At 52.4% G+C, this 14,044-nt stretch overlaps 1 protein-coding gene across 1 annotated transcript; it reads left to right on the forward strand.

Moving 5' to 3' along the window:
- The first annotated feature begins 5,934 nt into the window (after positions 1-5,934).
- SLC46A1 (solute carrier family 46 member 1) lies at positions 5,935-12,456 on the forward strand. Its single transcript, XM_027034485.2, has 5 exons — positions 5,935-6,226; positions 6,644-7,496; positions 9,722-9,805; positions 11,254-11,410; positions 11,954-12,456. Exons 1-5 carry the CDS (start codon positions 5,999-6,001, stop codon positions 12,009-12,011), a joined length of 1,380 nt encoding a protein of 459 aa, XP_026890286.1. The 5' UTR covers positions 5,935-5,998; the 3' UTR covers positions 12,012-12,456.
- The last annotated feature ends 1,588 nt before the right edge of the window (positions 12,457-14,044 follow it).

Consider the following 14,044-nt stretch of genomic DNA (forward strand, 5'->3'; position numbering starts at 1 on the left):
GACTATAGTTAACACTGTATGATATACTTGAAAGTCGCTAAGAGAATAGATCTGGAAAGTTCTCACCGTACCCACACGAAAGGTAACTATGTGAGGAGACTGATGTGTCAACTAACCTTATTGTGCTAATCATTTTGTAATATATCAAATCATCAAATCATTTTGTAATATATCAAATCATCATGTCGTACAGCTTAAATTTACACAATGCTGTATGTCAATTATATCTCAAAGCCGGGGAAAAAAATGAGGAATCCTGCAAGAACCCTCTGTTGGCATTAATCATCTGAAGTGGTTTATCCAGGTGGGTGTTTTGATCCTTAATCCATCGTTTTTAGAGACATCCCATTTCGTTATGTTTCAGACACACCCTTGGAAAGGCAGGCCCGTCATTTCACACGCGTGTTTTTGTTTTTGTGTTTTGTTTTGCTTTGTTTTGTTTTGAGAGAGAAAGAGAGTGTGTGTGTGGGGGAAAGAAACAGAGAATCTTCAGCAGGCTCCATGGAGCCTGACTCAGGGCTTGATCTCAAGATCCTGAGATCATGACCTGAGCCCACATCAAGAGACGGATGCTCAACTGACTGAGCCGCCCAGGCACCCTTCACAGATGTTCTTTAAATTTGCCTTTGCACCCCTCACTCACCCTCAGGGCAATGAGCACTCACCTGTGGCCCAAAATGCCTTTCCAGTATCTCCATCTTTATCCGAAGCACACGGCACTGGGGTTAGCCCTGTGTTTTCCCTTTTCCGAGCCAGTCTTACAGAACAAGAGCAAATGCCAAGCAAATGTCAAAATAAGCACATAGAAAAGCTAAAAGTGGGGAAGGTACCGTGGGACAGCCTGAAGTATTGGTTTGGCAGGGCTGTGAAGGTGTCCCGGCTTAGCCCCCGACCGGTGACCCAGGAGGGTTGGAGCATAAGTAGGAAAGGGTCCGTGTGCAGACCCTGGAGGGCAGCTGGCTGCCTGGACAGGTTAACGCCGTGGAGAATTCGAGAAGGCATCTGCTGCTGTCATGCATGTAATCAGCTAGGGATGCATTTTTCGCTTTCTCGCTCCCCCTGGCTAGGTTTCAGCCTCAGCTATGCTTCTCTGAGATCACATTGGTCACTGAGATGAGGCCTGCCTGTCCCTCCCTGAGGCTCCTCAGCTGCGCCTTTGAGAGAGGAGCTGACCTCACGCCGGAGCGCGCTGTATCTTGCTTGTTACATTCTCTAAGGGTGAGCTTCTCAAGGGGCACCTCCGCTTTGTTCCTCTGTCTTAAACGTCCAGCTGATACTTAGCCCATTGTGATCCGATTTCCTTCCCTTCCCTGGAAGTTGCTAGAACTTCCAGCGTGCCCAGCACTGACCCCCTAATTGCTGACACTTCCCTAGACGTCTCTTTAGTAACCAGCACATCACCACTCTTGACTACGAATTCTCTTCTCTTGGCTTCTTCAACACTCTCTTCGGCTTCTCCTCCTCCTCCCTCTTCTTCCTCTGTCCAGTGTTCCCCACTGACGGGGGCTCTCTGTCACTTGGGTCCTCTCTGGAAGGTCTGTGCACTCCCATGGTTACATCACACAAATGCAGGTGCCCCCCAGGCCTACCCTTCATGAATCTGGGTACCGCTGCCCATGGGAGCCCCCCTCCCCCTCGATGTCACACAGGCACCTCAAACTCAGTAAGATCTGAACTCAACTCCTTACGGGCATAATCTGGTCCCTCCCGACTTCTCTGGCTTCACGCCCTCTCTCCACAGCAATACCAGATTGTGGTGGGCTCCACCCTAAGGTGGCCTTATAGCTAATTAAATCAACCTAATATGGGAGGAAGCAGAATGTTTTCAGACCCTTAGAATAGCAGCTTGGCATTGCGTCACAGTGGTCCCATCTGCTCTATGTTCAGAAAGCCTCAGTATAGAACCTACAGAAACGTTGGGATCCCATTCCCAGACAACAGCAGGGCCCCTAAAGGGGCCCCAAGCTCCATGACTTCCAGGATCAGGAGTCCTTCCTCTGAGTGAAGGTGAGTGGTGGGGCAGTGATGAACTGAAACACACAGTTCCCTCCTAGCATTACCCGGTGTATGCTCACGTGAATGTTGCCACAGTCTCTGAGTTTCCAAGAGAATCCAGAAATCTGGATTTTCACGTGAATCTTCCAACTGTGAAATGTCAGCAACAAATGCAAAATTCAAAATACACTATGTGCGCTGTTTAAGAACACTGCGTGAGTCACTCAAAACCATATCCATATCTAGCCTGTGGGTTATGGGTCTGTGAACTAGAAAGAATAGAAGGTGTGGAGGCTTTGGAGTCAGACAGACACCAACTCAAATAGTTCTCTGAGTTGTAACGAGGATGAGAGGTCATATTTGTAAAGTGGCCAGCACAGAGCAGTCCCTAAATGGAAGTCAATTGCCACTTAATCAGCACGACTGACACATCTATAAAAAGGACATGTTTACCTGGTCAGCATAGGACAATAGGGAATATGAGCACCACCAAGGAAGGGGAGACTGAGTCACAAACCCTCACAGCTCAGTAATTCCATTGCTCGTTTCCCCTGTACTGGAGATGGGCAGCTCTACACAAGCCATGTGGCCAGTCTGTGCACAACCTTCTGATTTATGCCCCAGTCTGGTTTGTGTTTAGCTCTCTGATGCACTTAGAAAAGCCTGGTGCCCCAGACCATCACAGCTGGGGTTCTGAGTCTGGAACTAGAGGGAGGACTTGGCCAAAAGACATCCTTCCTGAGAACCCCTAGACATTACCCACATTGTCATCCCCAAAACTGTGTCAGCCATGAGGAGTGCCTGCAAGGTCTCCCAGAGGTCAAGAGGCCTGGGGCCGCATCCCTTATTTGAGGATCCAGACAAATTAAAAATGAACAGTTGCCAGGATAGGTTTTTATAGTATATTTTAAACATTTCCATTTAACAAATGCACACACACACACACACACATGCACACAATAGAATACTATTTAACTGTGCAATTCATGGGTAATTAGATGACCTACCTTACCTACAGAAAGCCCTTCTTCACTTCCTCTCTGTTCTCCTGCTGACTTCTCTTCATCATTTCCTGCTTCAAATTCAGCTCCTCTGCTGAGAATCCTCTGACTTCCTCTTGAGGAACCTCTGAACTGATTTATGCCGCTGCATACTTTTATTATTGTGATTTGGGATTTGTGGTGCACCTTCCACTGGCCTGGGAACTCCTCTAGGGGGAGGGACCGGAGTAAACTCTTTTGTGAGATCGAGCCCCACGTTGGGCTTGCGCAGACAGCATGGAACCTGCTTGGGATTCTCTCTCTTTGCCCCTCCCCTGCTCGTGCTCGTGCGCGTGCGTGCTCTCTCTCTCTCTCTGTCAAAACAAATCAATAAACTTAAAAAAAGAAAGCGTTAAGGACCCCAAAAAGCTTTAAAAATAATGAGTCCAAGAGCAGGAGCTCCAAGACAGGAAGTGCTTTGGGAACTCGCTCCTGTGGGGTAAGTGGTTGGGCAGCCCTGCCCTTCTCTGGACTCTGGCCAGCATTGCTCTCTAAGACTCAGCTGATCCCCTCACCTGCAACCGCCTCACTTCTTTCTGGTGAGGTCCCTCCCCACCGTCAAGCTCAGCTCAGCAGAAACCACCATCTCTGGCACCTGGACACAGCCACACAGGGGTTTCTTCTCATTTGATCCTGACAATCACCCCAGAGGCAGATGTCATGACTTCACTCTTCACAGACAAGGAAACAGAGGCCAGAAATGCCTTCACAGATGAGAAAACGGAGGCCAAAAAGGCACTTGGCCAAAGTCTCGCAGCGAGGGAGATGTAATTGCAGCTTCCACCTCAGGGCTCCGGACACCGGTGGTTGTGACATGGCTGCCGCTTTGACTTTTAGAGCTGGCATGTGAGGAACACACTCGAAACAGGAAATGGCTTTCCCCTCAGGCTCTCTCTGCCCTTCCTCTCAATATCCGAAAGCATGAACAGCTCGTCAGGAGCTGTGGTTGGTGACTTGTGAAAAGGAAGTACCGCAGAGGTGCAGACGGATATCTGGTAGGAGACCATTCCAGGCAGAGAGAACAGCAATGCAAAAACCCTGAGGCAGGGGCCTGCTAGACAAATCGAAGGAGCTAGGAGGCCACTGTGGCTAGAGCAAAGGAGCAAAAGGGATAGTGTAGGGAAGGGATCAGTAGGGAAGGGATCAGAGAGGGCACACGGTCTTAGGGCCCTCTTGATGATGTGGCTTTCACCGAATGAAATGGAAACCACCGGAAGGTTTTGCGCAGAGCAGTGACCTGACTGTAGCTAGGTCTTAAAAGAGGTGGAAGAGAGACCTCTTTTAAGAGCACCACAGGCTTCAGCTCTGGGATGAGCTACACCCTGACCCATTCCCAGCTGAGGGGCCTTGGCATTCTGTCTCTCATTCTTGGTTCTACAGGAAATAACAATAAAATTTCAGCTGGGCACCCTTTCCTGCCTGCAGCTGACATAACTGGGCCAAACTTTTGTGTAGGCGATGGAGAGGGGAGGGAGTCAACTCCAGGGGCTTGTGTGTTTGATGTGGAATTTTCTAGACAGGTTGGTAATGGTCCCATGGGGGTGCAGGCCTCATTCGGTCCACCAGTATCTAGCCAGCACCCATCTTTTGGGAGCCTAGGACTCTTTCTGCCTCAGGGGAGGTGGGGGATGGTCAATAAGCCATCAACAAGACCATGCACAGTCATGGTAGCCAGAAATGGGTAGTCCCCACCATCCCCAAATTCAGGCCTGTGGGTCATGGCACAGAGCTTACCTCTGGAAATTCATTCTACTGCTCTATTGTCAAGGCAAGCGGCCTTTTCTGGCCCTGCTCCTCCTAGGCCTGGCCAGGCTCCTGAATGAGCAGCCTTGGAGTCCCATGGCTCCTCTCCTTTAAAGGACTTTCCACAGTTGAGCTCTTACACAGATTAGTAGGATTCTTTGAGGTCTCTCCCCACCCCACCATTCTAAGAACTACAGGGCCTGGTAAAGGCTTTGTCCGTGTCCTTCACCGCTGTGTTCTAGAGGCACCCCCGGCATGGTCCCTGACATATAAGGGGTGCTCAAGAAATAGGCTGAAAGAGTAAATGATAAAGGAGAAAGGCAGGTAATGCTTTTCCCTTTTACAGGCAATAAAACATGCCCAGACAGGAGGTATGACTGCCTTCTGGCCCAGTTCCTATAGTTGGAGCACCCAGGAGCACAGGGCCACACCCATGGTCTCCTGGGCCCTCCACAGTCTTCTCCTCTGCTCCTCCGCAGTCACTGCGGAGCCAGTCCTGAGCCCCCCAACAAGACCGGTTTCCCAAGGAAAAAACCCTAGGGCAGGAGTGGAGCAGGTAACAGCCTATTAATAACAATAACAGCACTTAGAATGTACCAGACACTCTTCTTCCACAGCAGCTCTTTGAGGCAGGTTGTATTGGCACCCTCACTTTAAAGATGAAGAAATGGGGCACAGGGAGGTAAGTGCCTGACCCAGTAGCAGAGTCTAGGTGGGGGAAGCGAGGCCGAGAGCGTGAGGCTGCACTGAGTTGCCTCTGCTGCAGCGCCGAACATCAGCATAGGCGTCAGAGGTCAAGTGTTGTTCGAGCTCTGCCTTGGGTGCCCCATGTCCTCGTTTCCTCATCTGTAGACCGTGAGCATTAATAATGGCTAGCCTATAGGGTTGTCGGAAGACCAATGCACGCAGTTTAGTACGGTGCCCAGCGCACAGGAAACGATCAATAAATGTTAATTATTGATACTTTTTGTTATTGTTAGGAGTGTTTCTGGGCCTGGAATGGAGGGCTGTAGGGCGGCATCCTTGCAGACTACAGGTGAGGTCATCCAGTGAGGCAGGGGTGCGCGGCCCCTCTCCCTCCCTTACCGGCCGGAGCAGGCGGGGCGAGAGTGAAGGGAACAGCGGCCCCGCCCCGCCAGGCTTTTTAAAAAAGGGGACGCTGGGCGCAGGCGCAGAATCGTCCAGCCATCTGTCTCGCGCCGGCCCCGACGCGCACGCGCATGGAGGGGCGCGCGAGCCCCCCGGACGAGGCCCGCGGCCGCCCCGCGGCGGCCGTGCTGTGCCGCGGCCCCGTGGAGCCGCTTATATTCCTCGCCAACTTCGCTTTGGTCCTGCAGGGCCCGCTCACCACGCAGTACTTGTGGCACCGCTTCAGTGCCGACCTCGGCTACAATGGCACCCGCGACAGGGGCAGCTGCAGCAACCACAGCGCGGACCCCATCATGAAGGTAGCGGCGCCGGAGGGGCGCGGAGCGTGGCACCGGGTGGGCCCCGGGCTGGAGCGCAGGGCAGCCGATGGGGCGGGGCCTGCGTCTGGGTCCGGGCAAGCTCTGGGGGCGGGGGGTGGGTGGGTATGGAGATTGGGTAGTGGGCGGGGCCAGAGCCTAGTTGGCGCCGGACCGACCCCTGCAGTGTGGGGGGTGCTTAAAGTTCCTCTAGGTAGAGCAAGGCCGGGAGGATTAGCAAAGGGAGTAAAAGTAAGGGACTTGGGACCGTAGTCCATTCCACTTAACCCAGCACCGGTTCTCTGAGGTTTAGGGCTCCAAAGATAGTCCCCATCCCCGTCTCTCCCAGGATGGTGACGGTTGGGAGTTGGGCAACCCAGAGTGAGGAACAGCACCCTGGTAAGATTCATGTCCCCACAGGAAGTGGAGACCCTTACCTCCCACTGGACCCTCTACATGAACCTGGGCGGCTTCCTTGTGGGGCTCTTCTCATTCACCCTGCTGGGTGCCTGGAGTGACTGTGTGGGCCGCCGTCCACTGCTGGTGCTGGCCTCACTGGGCCTGCTGCTGCAGGCCCTGGTGTCCATCTTTGTCGTGCAGCTGCAACTCCACGTCGGCTACTTTGTGCTGGGCCGCATCCTTTGCGCTCTCTTTGGGGACTTCAGTGGCCTCCTGGCTGCTGGCTTTGCCTCCGTGGCAGATGTCAGCTCCAGCCGCAGCCGCACCATGCGAATGGCCCTGCTGGAATCGTGCATCGGGGTGGCGGGGATGTTGGCGAGCCTTCTCGGGGGCCACTGGCTCCGGGCCCAGGGTTACGCCAACCCCTTCTGGCTGGCCTTGGCCTTGTTGATAGCCATGACTCTCTATGCAGCATTCTGCTTTGGTGAGACGGTGAAGGAGGCAACGCCTGCCCGGCTCTTCACGCTCCGTCACCACCGATCCATTGTCCGGCTCTACATGACTCCCGCCCCAGAGAAGTCCAGGAGGCATTTAGCCCTGTATTCCTTGGCCATCTTCATGGTGGTCACTGTGCACTTTGGGGCCCAGGACATCCTGACCCTCTATGAACTGAGCAAACCCCTCTGCTGGGACTCCAAGCTGATCGGCTACGGTTCTGCAGCTCAGCACCTCCCGTACCTCACCAGCCTGCTGGGCCTGCGGCTTCTGCAGCACTGCCTGGCTGACGCCTGGGTGGCCGAGATTGGCCTGGCCTTCAACATTCTGGGGATGGTGGTCTTTGCGTTTGCTACCATCACACCCCTCATGTTCACAGGTAAAATGCGTGGGCTTGGGGACAGTGTGTCCCAGAGGCACTGGGTGAAAACTGGGGGTCAGACACTCCCTGCCCCTGCAGGTTCAGGCCTGTGTCTGGAAACATTGTTGTGCTCCTTGCCTGCACTGGAGGACAGACGAAGAAACTTCCATAAAAATGCCATCTTTGTCAAATGGAGAAGACAGACCTTCAGTAGCCTCAGTAGTTAATCCACATTATCAACTATAAATTGTTGTTAGTAAGATGGAACAAAAGACAAAAGTATGGCTCATAGGCTAATTGCTTCACTTCTTGGCCTCCCACAGCCAGTATTTATGGTGTTCTTAAGCAAAGTCCATGCCACTAATGCCGTAATACTCACTTCTCTGATAAGAATCACAGGCCCTACCTCGGTATCTTTGGTCAGCTTCTTTGGGTTTTTTAAAAAGCCAGTCTTCTCAGACCACAGATAACAGATTCCTGCCTGCGTTAGTTCTTTTTCTTGTTCCTCTTTTTTTTTTTTTTTTCCTGGTAGGAGAGGGGTAGCTGGAAATGAGGAAGTTAACTTTTTTAAAGGAACAGATTAGGGGTGCCTGGGTGGCTCAGTCAGTTACACACTTGCCTCTTGGTTTCGGCTCAGGTCATGATCTCTCGGTTCATGAGATGGAGCTTCGTGTAGGGCTCTGCACTGACAGTGTGGAGCCTGCTTGGGATTCTCTTTCTCCCTCCCTCCCTCTCTCTCTCTCTCTCTCTCTCTCTCTCTCCCTCCCTCTCTCCCTCTCTGCCCCTCCCCAACTTGTGTGCACACATGCTCCCTCTCTCTCTCTCTCTCATACTCTCAAAATAAATAAACTTTAAAAAAATAAAATAAAGGAACAGATTAATTTTGATAGAGTCCTAAAATACGTTGTTTACAAAGTCAGCCGACCAGTAATCACCGATTTCTTAACTTGGCTGCTTGCCTGGAGAGCGAGGCCGAAGGGGACCGGGGACCTTCCTCTCCTGCCCACAGCATCTCCCCTGGCCTCAGTGCTGGGCTCAGTGCCCTCAGGGGTGCAGAGATGATGAAGGCACTGCATTGCTCTGGGGAGCCTCAGCAGAGTGGGGTTCGAGGGCCTGACACCTAAACGGGCCCTGGGTTGCCTCATAAACCCACTTTGGAGGATCTACTATCTTCTAGGAGGCAACAGTCCCACAGGGAGAGAAATCGTTATGGAAGAAGCAGTGTGAGCTTATGAGTAACAGATACAAAGGGAAAAAGAACTTGCATTTGCTGTGTATCCTCCACAAATGTTACCTCATGTACCGTTTCCTGGGGCTGCTGTAACAAATGACCACAAACTGGATGGCTTAAGACCATGGAAATTTATTCTGGCACAGTTCTGGAGGCCAGAAGTCAAGCATCAGTATCACTGGGGTCAAAATCAAGGGGGCAGCAGGGCCACGCTCCTGGCTGCTTCCAGCTCCGGAGTCTCCCGGAGGGAATCTCCCTTGCTTCTTCCAGCTTCCAGTGGCTGCTGGAGTTCCTGGCTTGTGGCCATGTCACCCTAGTCTCTGTCTTAGTGGTGACATGGTCTCTTCCTCTTCCATGTGCCTTCTCTGTTCCGTGTTACATCTCCCTCTGTTTCCCTCATCTAAGGATTCGTGTGATTGTATTTAGGGCCCAGTCTGGTAATCCTGGAAAAATCCCTTCATCTCAAGATCCGTAACTTAAACGTGTCTTCAGAGACCCATTTTCCAAATAAGGCAACATTTACAAATTTCAGGGATTCGGCCCTGAAATCTTAGGGGGCCTTCTACACCCCAGAACCATCCTGTGAGGAGGGCTTTGTTATCCTTTCACAGATAGGAGTCATGTCCAAGGCCACACAGTTAGGAAGCGATGGTGTCAGGTTTAGAACTCGGGGCCGACTCCAAAGCCCATGCTTGTTTTCTGGACCATGCCATCTCCCTTCTAAGTGCAAGATGGTTGGGTGATGCCTGCTGCGACCACAAGAGGTGTTGCGACAAGAACACAATTGGTGGGGAATCAGCATTCATTCATGAAACAGGTAGCAGGTAGGTCAAGCTTTGAGAAAGGTAGTCTCCCTTCCTCCTTGGTCTTTGTCTCCATCACCAGTAAGGAAGTCCTTCCTGTGTCCAACCTGAGTCCCACATGAGGTATGTATAGGAGTTCTGCTACATAGGGTGCTTGGGTGCTCCTCTCCCTGACTCCATTTCCTTGATGATTGTTTCTTTCTCTGCAGGGTACGGGCTCCTATTCCTGTCATTGGTTACCACACCCATCATCCGGGCCAAGCTCTCCAAGCTGGTGGGCGAGTCAGAGCAGGGTGAGTGTCAGGGTCACCCTGTATCTGGTCCCTCATACCCAGTGTTGCCTGAACTGGGCAGAGGGCAGCTGTGAGCCGGGAGGCTGTGTACCTTCCTCCCCTCCACCCAGGAGACGTTAGTAGCCGAGACAAATGCACTTGTGTCAAATTGCCTGGGATTGGCAGAGGGCCACAGTGCCTTGGATTTTCAGATCACAGGGTTGGAATTTGCAGTTCGTGGAGCCCACTTGCTCCTTCAGGTAAATCCCAAGTGCAGGATTTACTCTCCAGAACTCAGCTTTTCCAGCTGCAGAATGAATGAGATGATGTTTCACTAGGGTCAGTGTGTAAGCTTAGAGGAAGCAGACAACCTTTCGATATTTCCTTGTCCCCGAGTGACAGTTGAAGAAGCAGAGACCCAGAGGGTTAAATTGGGTCACACAAAGTCACTCAGTAAGTGGTGGAGCTGGGATGCAAACCTGGGTCTGTTTTTAAGAGCAGCAGGTCTTGGGATGTGGTTTGGGTCCTGACTCTGGTACCACTGGCTGTGAGATCTTGGGCAGGTCCCTTTCTGTCTCTGCACCCGTTCTCTCCTCTGTTACATGAGCGGTTTGCTCTTGATGACAAGGGCCTTCCAGCTCTTGACGGTCGGACAGAGTTCAAACTCAACTTCTCTTGGGTTGTTGCTTATTTTGCAAAATTTGGGTTCTGCTGGCATATCTATAAAGAATAGCCTCAGGCCTCTGGGTCCTTAGACCCTAGTCTGGAAACATCTGGCTCATGCACTTTTCCCCATCTGCCCTGGAAGGAGGATCTGGTGCCATATGTAGCCCAGTAGAGGTTTGTTTTCTTGCCTCCCAAAACCCATGTACCTTCATTCATTCACTCAGTAAGCTTTTTTTCTAGCACCTTCACTGTGCCCTGAGATGCCAAGGGGAACAGGAGAGAAGAACAGCACTTACTAACTTACTACTTCCAGGGGGCCTGTGGTGGATACTTTACGTGTGAATTTAATGTTGCCAGCAGTCTATGAAAAATAGGTATTAGCCTTATTTAACAGAAGGGGAACAGAAACCCAGAAGGATAAGCAGCTGATTCAGTGATCACACAGATAATAAGTGTTAGAACTGGGAATTAACCCAGCAATTAATCTCAAACAGGAGATGATTTCAAAAGGAGATAAACCAAAAACCACTTTATCAGGCTTTTTGGTAGAAGATATCACATGTACTTTTAATACATGGATTTAACACCAGCCATTTGTTCTGTAGTCCCATGCGCGAAGTGCTTTCTGTGCATGACCTCACTGAATCCTTACCACAACACATGATGTAGGATTTATTGTTGAGGAAGATGAGACTCAGAGAGGTTAAGTGACTTGCCCCAGGTCACACAACAGCGAGCTAGGGGTGCTAGGATTTGAATCTAGGCCTTTCAGACCTCAGTGTGTGATGTTTATTTCTTCACAGGTGCTCTCTTTTCTGCTGTGGCCTGCGTCAATGGCTTGGCCATGCTGATGGCTTCTGGCATTTTCAACTCGCTCTACCCGGCCACCCTGAACTTTATGAAGGGGTTCCCCTTCCTCCTGGGAGCTGGTCTCCTCTTCATCCCGGCCATTCTGATTGGGTAATGTAGGGCTCTGACCCATGCTCATAATGCTTTATCCCAAAGTTGTCCTCTTTCTCCTCCTCCCAACCAGAACACTCCTGGAACCATTCTGCTTGATTCTTGCCTTGCAGACAGCTGCTTTAATCATCTGAGAACCATTGCCCAAGGGCAAGGCAGAGGGGCAGCAGAGGAAGGGTCAGGCTAACACTGCTTGTTGGCAAGGCTGTGTTCTCTCCCTCAGCTCCCCCGGTCCTCCATTACCATTTTGCAGATGGAAATATGGTGGCAGAAATGTTCTAAAGGGAAGCCTGGAAGCTTCCTCAGCTAGTTATGTCTGGGCCACAGGCTAGCCTGAACTACTGACTTCCTCCCCCATAGCCATAAGAGTTGCTTTCCAGAGTCCTGTGTCTCTGTACATTGCCTTGTCTTCCTCCTCCCCACTGTGGGAGAAAGACCTATACCGGCCCACCCAATAAGGCCTTGATACATCTTGTCACATCTCTTAAGAGTTGAGGGTGTCCCCCCATGTCAAATCTGAATCCTTTCTCTGGTCTCTCACAGGGTGCTGGAAAAGGCTAATCCTCGTCCTGAATTCCAGCAGTTTCCTCAGAGCCCCTGATCTGCCTGCACCCGAGGACAGAGGGCAGTGGGAGCAAAGTGAACACTAACTAGCTGAAAGCATGCGTCTGGCTCCCAGCAACGCCAGCACCACCCCGCAAAGGGCAAGCGTCTGCCTTGGAAAAAGTGGTCAAGCTACACTGCTGTGCCAGCCTATGACGCTAATCTAGAATTGTAACCCACACAGCCCCACTCCAGGAGGCAGCGGGGGAGCCATCTGGACTGTTTACCCTTGATGCCATCAGTCGTATAGAACCCTCCAGGGGAGAGGAGAGGTCCCTAATGCAGGTGAAGCCTCAGGGACCAGTTGAAGCATGAGGGCTGGCATCTGTGCTTCCAGCCCACACTGCACAGCTCACAGGGCTCAGTTCCTGGTGTGCAGCCACCAGTCACTTCTGGGGTTGGATGCGATTCTGAGGGGAGGGGGGTGGGAGGGGCTGGGTCCCTTCTGGAAAGTGCTGCTGTCTCTGGCTGGAATCCATCCTCTGGGCTTCACAGTGCCAATCACAATAAATCCATATAATCACACTGAAGTGAACCTTCTGGCCCCCAAGGCATTGGGCTGTGGGGCTCTCTGCTTTCCTGTTCCTGGCCTGCCCACCATAGGTCAGATAGCAGCAGCCTCTGGGCTGGGCAGGAGTCCCTGAGCTGCCATGGGATTGTACTGGGCATGGCCAGCCCCCCGCCTCCCCCTCCATCTGACTGCTCATTCTCTTCCCCTGAGCTGCGGGGCAGAGGCCTGCCAGACTTGCATCAGGCTCGTGGGGAGATCCGGGCAGGAGCCCATTCCTGAGGGTCAGAGATCCAGTCCCTGAAGGCACCTGTACTGGTCGACTCGGCTGGACCAGCCCAAGCAGGGTCAGGTTTCGTCACTGCTCAGCCCTCCAGCACTCTTGTTGCCACCCATTTCAGCAGGGCCATCCTTTATCTGTAGGTCAATAGGAACCTGGAGATGTGACTCCTCGATATGATCCAGGGGCCCCAGCTTCTCAGAGAATGAGGGGCTTGTTTCTAGGGTGTTAGGAAAGCCTGGACCGGAAGCTGGAAGTCAGACTGGATTCAGTATCCAGGCACCAGCTTTGATGAGAGCTGCAAGCCCCTGCACAGACCAGAGCAGGTGGCACTTGACTGCAGGCGTGCATTGGCCACAGTGCTTGGCTCCTGCTACCCTCATTCTCTGTCCCCTGCCCCAGAAATCACAGGTGAAGCGGTGGGGATGGGGGGGGTAGGGGGGGTGGGGGGGGTGCAGAACAAAGCATGGTCAGCTGTGGCGTCTGTAGCCTGGGCCTGTTTCCAGATTCCCATCTCACCGTCTCTGTCCTTGGAAGACCAAAGCAAGGAGAGGGCCTTCCACTGACTATCCCAGCATGAGGCAGTGAGGAGGATCAGGAAGAGGCTCTGGGCTGGTCTCAGGCCTGGGCTCTACTCTGGGCACTGCCTCTGGCTTGCTTGTGATCATGAGCAAGCCCTCCTATGTAGGTCTAGATCAGCAATGCCCCAAATTATGATTGCCAGTGGACAAGTTAGGAAACACTAGATTAGATAATGTTCTGAGACCTTTCCCACCTCCTACATGCTAAAATGAGATTCCTCTTCATTGGCATGCAGTCCTTAGTCCCTGGGGAGGGGTGGGGTGAGGTGGGTAGGGACCTAGCTGATGCCCAGCCAAGTGGAAAAGCCCAACCCTGCAGACCTACGTCAGAGCAGGCTTGGGAAAGACTATTTCCCAGCCCTCTGTTTCAGGACCAGCTCCATGGGGCCAGGCCCAGGTGGAAGACGAGGTCCAGGTGCCTGTCCTGGCTGTAACCCGCGCAATGTTGGTCATGGCAGGAGAGGCAATCCACTGAACACACTGGCCTGGCTGGGGGGTCATCACCTGGGCTGCTCTGGTGGGATTGGCGGCTGGGCTCTGATTCCCCAGAGACAGGATGGGGCAGCAGTAGAGGGTGTCCAGACAGCCCGCAACCTCTCTGAATACTGCCCACAGGGCACCTCAGGACGGGGTGGGATTGATGGGGACAAAGAGACAGAAAG

Source organism: Acinonyx jubatus, chromosome E1, assembly GCF_027475565.1.
Source record: "Acinonyx jubatus isolate Ajub_Pintada_27869175 chromosome E1, VMU_Ajub_asm_v1.0, whole genome shotgun sequence".
Lineage (NCBI taxonomy): Eukaryota > Metazoa > Chordata > Mammalia > Carnivora > Felidae > Acinonyx > Acinonyx jubatus.